This window comes from Branchiostoma floridae, chromosome 4, assembly GCF_000003815.2.
Source record: "Branchiostoma floridae strain S238N-H82 chromosome 4, Bfl_VNyyK, whole genome shotgun sequence".
Taxonomy (NCBI): Eukaryota; Metazoa; Chordata; class Leptocardii; order Amphioxiformes; family Branchiostomatidae; genus Branchiostoma; species Branchiostoma floridae.
In genome coordinates, this window is record NC_049982.1 from 17,596,658 (window position 1) to 17,601,454 (window position 4,797).

The 4,797-nt window shown below is 44.0% G+C and overlaps 1 protein-coding gene across 1 annotated transcript in view; it reads left to right on the forward strand.

Annotated features, from left to right (window-relative positions):
- Positions 1-2,879: 2,879 nt before the first annotated feature.
- The window catches only part of LOC118414285 (potassium voltage-gated channel subfamily H member 7-like), a 13,329-nt gene continuing 11,411 nt past the window's right edge, over positions 2,880-4,797 (forward strand). Inside the window, exons 1-3 of the mRNA XM_035818220.1 lie at positions 2,880-3,554; positions 3,894-4,064; positions 4,558-4,645. Of these exons, the coding sequence (XP_035674113.1) occupies positions 3,497-3,554; positions 3,894-4,064; positions 4,558-4,645 (317 nt within the window). The 5' untranslated portion in view covers positions 2,880-3,496. The remainder of the gene's footprint in view (positions 3,555-3,893; positions 4,065-4,557; positions 4,646-4,797) is intronic.

The window sequence follows — 4,797 nt, forward strand, 5'->3', positions numbered from 1 at the left end:
TATTCACCGGCGCAGACAGGATGACGTCTGACGGGAGCCCCTTGGATGCATGAACGAGCGAATCTTGGTGGTCCTCGGGTTTGTCGTCCGTAGTGACCCGTCGGTGCCAGTCGTCGGTGAAAGTAACGGTGCCCCCGTGTTGCTTGGGCAGCGAGCTTACCTTGGTGCCCGAAGGTGCCTGCCCATGAGTGGCGGTGGAGGAATAAGAAGAAACACTGGCGATTTTAATGACTTTCGGTACGGCCTTTCTCGTCAGACCCAACGGACTGGCCTGTACAGGAGAAGTTGGCTGCAAAAACTTTGTAGCTCGAGAGGCCGACGTGGTCAGGTCGCTAAGGAAACGCTGCATGATATACTCGTCTCCACTGAGCGTCGATTGCTTTGCTGAAGGCATGAGCACTGGCGCCGTGGACGGGACTGACGTCACAACCCGGTAGGCCACAGAGGGCATCTGACCTGTAACGTACAACCCCAACAATTACCTTTCTTTCAACTTGTCCAACGGACTCGGTATCACTACAGGATGACCCAATCATATGAACGGAAAAACATGAATCAATTCTATATCACCTGAATCATTAGGAAGGGCCCCCGGCGGCCGCGCAGGCAAAAGAAGTGGGTACGTCACACCATTCGTTGCTCTGTACTGAAAAACCGTCCGTCCCGGGTACAACACAGAGGGAGGCGACGCCATCTTCTTTCTCTTCACTGGCCTTGGTTGGTACACCCATCCTTAGGAAAGTTTGGAAGTATATTTCGTGGAATCAAATAAGTAAAACACTGACAACAAAACCCATTGAGAACATTCTAAATGTTTACAGCTACTGTGTTGGTTTGTATAATCTTTCACTTAAACCATGCTTTATCTAAGGAATTGATTTAGGTACAAAAATGATATCACGCGGTAAATTGTGAATAAGATAATGTAAAATTGTTTATTGAATGTTACAAGTGTATTTTGATGGTTAACGTTAAATGGCAACTTGATAAGCACTGCGGCAATCGCTTGCATGTAATGTATCGCTAACTTTTTACTCGTACCTGGATGATCCTTCTTGTGCAGTGACTTCAGACGACAAGCCTCCTCATAGTAAGGTTTCTTGTCTTCATTGGTAAGCTCGTGACTCCACTTTTCTCCGAGCTGGCAGCTGATGTCTGCGTTGTTGGCTCTGGGATGAGAGCGGGCGAGGGCAGGCCGGTGGATGCGGGCCCACACCATGAAGGCGTTCATGGGGCGCTTCACATGACTCTCTCGTGCTTGCTCGATGGGACCTGTCCCTGTAATGTCCGGGGAATGCCATCAGCGTTCACAAACAAATAAGTTAAGGTTGTCGTAAGATGGTGGCTGTCAGTTGAATCATATTACACCAACGTGAAAACCATATAAGGTTACCATAATGACAACACGTTACAATATACATTGGCAATCTTTCTGTTGTAGAACAAGACAACAATTAGGCCAAAAACAATCACCCAAGACAATTAGTCTAATAACAACAATTGACAATCCCTACCGTCTTCACATAACAATGTTTTAGGTTGACATGGCCACTCACCTGCCAACGTGTTCCTTATCCCGTTATTGACGGTCACGAGGCTTGAATTGGGAGCCGTTGTGTTCACGGTGTTTTGAAGCGCCAATGCCGTGGTTGTGGAGGTGCCCACAAGGTGAAGGGGCGTCGCTGTGGCGTACACCGTCTCTCTTCTCGGAGTCTGAGTGAAGAGGGTCCTAGGGTGGATAATTTTTAAGGGTTGTTTAGCCGTTTCCAGCACTTTTGTATCCTTTTCAATAGACGATGACGGCATCCTCGCAAGGCAGCGCAGGGCTGAGGAGGCTGATTCGTCATTTCTCACACTGGATATGCTAGGGGCAACCATGTTAGCTTCAGTTGTGGGTGCCTCTTCTGTCTTCAATCTGTTCGTGGGAGCCTCAGAACCTGGTTTGTTTGCATCATCCATTATGCTATGAAAGTAATGGCGAACTTTCTGACAGAATACCGTCGAAGGTTTGTCTTGCTACCAAGGTAGCGTTTGTCCGTTGGCGTCTCTAAGTTCGACGCATCCAGTGACCTGTTGTCAAGGGCGCGCCTATATTCTAACAAAGGCCCTGACGTCATTTCATTCATATGTCATAAAGACTCAAATATGAATAAAGATTCTACTCTTTTAATAAGGTCTTTCCAATCTGATGTAGACGAGAATTTAGCAACATGGGGCTTAAAAACTATCAAATCAAGCTAGAAGGCTTTCTCTGAATTGTAGGAATCGTTGTTGTTTTGGGTCCCAATGGGCATGAAGTAAATATCAAAATGCATTTTTAGTAACGTGGCCGCTGCACGCACAAGTATGCCATTCCGGCAGCTTATGCTGTTATGGAAACAATTAACGTTAGCTATCCGTATGTAATTAGACCCTTTGGGATTTTTGGCAACAAAATTGGAAACTTTATGATAATTGAAGTCTGTGGCGTATTACTATCTTTTTACTGAGATAACGTTAACGTTATTGTTAAAAGAAATGTGCAACTTAAAGGATGTCATATCGATCGAAATACAATATTCCCCTAACGGTCAGCTCGCCTCCCGAGGGAAAACTATCTGTAAATACCTGTGCAAAAGGCTCGTATAATGACAAACTTGCCAGTTCATCAGGTAACGTTATGATCTCTTTTGTTAACGCTAACGTTAACGTTATTTTTTCGCATAATTCGACGTCAAAAATAGGTGAACGTCAAAAATTATTACCTGGGCCAAGTATTCCTTATTTTATGAAAGTCAGTCACTTCTAACCACTGGTTAATGGTATCTTCATCGACAATACCAAAGAAATTACGTGCGAAATCGTTTTGATATCAAGATGGTTAATGTAAGTGAATAGATACTATTTCACAAGTTCAAGACACTGTGTTTATAACATGTATACACGTAACGTCTATTTACATATGAATGGTTCGAATGTTAGCGTAAGAAATTACGTTGGGTTCTAGAACACGGTTTCGAATTCGTCGAACAGTGGAACGTTTGTTCAAATGTAGAACTCCATTGAGGAAAAATGGCGCAGGGCCGGACCGACCGGAATGGGGGACAACGACCGACCCCATCCATATCCACTCCGGCCCATCCAACTGACCGTCCGGAGGAGAAGAGAAAACTACTGCGGACTTACATTTACCCTATGACAAATGCATCCCGGGTATGGGAGGCTATTGTTGCGATAACATGTGTTGCAACGGCTTGCATCAACACATTCAAAAGTAGCGTTCCGACTTCCAGAGCGCACAGAGCTGTGGATACTCTTGTATATCTTCGACGCCTTGTACCTCACGGACATCGTACTACAATTTTTCTACGTATATCTTGACTACGGCGTTCCAGTGACCGATCTTAAGCTCATAAGACGGCGGTACCTTAGACGAACGTTTGCCGTCGATCTTCTTTCCCTCTTACCGATAGAGCTGATTGCCTTCGCAGTTCCAGGACAGTCCTTTTGGAAGACGATGGCAATGTTTCAACTAAATCGTCTTCTGAGAACTTACAGAATCCAGACTTTCTTTGGTAAGTGAGTTTCTTTTTGTATCACAACATTCAACATTGTCTTATCGACTAGAACAAGTGGAAGGAAATATAACAAAATGGATTGCCAAGAGATGAACAAAGCCAGCGCTGTACGTAGATTGAATTATCTATCACTGTAACGCTTCTACGCCTTTATTTTTTTTCTCGTTATCTGTCCTTGTTAGGTACGACATTTAATCCTGTCACCGTATACTATAGATTATGCATACTTATCATGGCTTGTGGTAAGCCATTTCTGCTAGAATCCAACATATGTTTCTAATTAGTTTTGCACTAATTTTCGAATAAATGTCTCCATGTATGTTTCTGTCCTAACAGACATGTTGGAAATGGAGCTCGGGTTGAACACGGTGTACATTCGCACCTTAAAATACACGGCGGTATCCTGGCTATGTCTGCACGTTATGGCATGCGGATGGTTCGCACTGGGATGTACAGGCAAACACTGGGGCATACATGAAGACTGTGGAGGGTGGACTGCGTCGACTGGTACGTAGCATCAAATGGTAGCCCCCGTCTGGTAGTTGTGAACGTTGGACTAAGGTTTAGTTGACACAAGTGCGTAAATGCAAATCAGTGTGATTTTACGTATTGACATTTTTTTGTGGTTTAGGTAAAGTTTGCGGAGGACAAAGTCGTATTTTTACTTTTACATTACTTTTACTATGCAGCCAGGTTATCAAACCGAAAAAAAGTTTTTCGGCTGCAAGCTTTACCTAAAACAGCAATATGAATAAGGAATGTGTGCATATACCCTCGTATGGGTATGGGCATGAGGCGAGAGATGTATCCAGTCAGGGTTAGGTGTGCATTTGCAATTCGTGTGGTGCGCTTACCTGTCTGAGCGAGCTATTTTAGTAGAAGCGCACATAGCTTCCCTTTACTTCTCCGTCTGCTCCAAAATCATGATCAAGTTTCATCATTGTTCTCTTATTGTCTTTACCACGGAAACATGTACATTATATTGTATATTTTTACACAGGAACGAATTTCCTTTTTCCGAACAACAACACCGGCTATGAATATGTGATGTCCGTCTATTGGGCCACGGCAACGTCCACCTCTACAGGGTAAGATCCGGATGTGCTCACAAGTGTTTCGTGTTGGCGTAGCTTTGTTGGAGGCCGAAAGAAAACCAATTTCCCCTCAGAAAAGTGCTGAAATGAGTAATTTAAAGTAGTTAATGCCAAAAATTTTACTTGGATCATTTTACCAAATATCC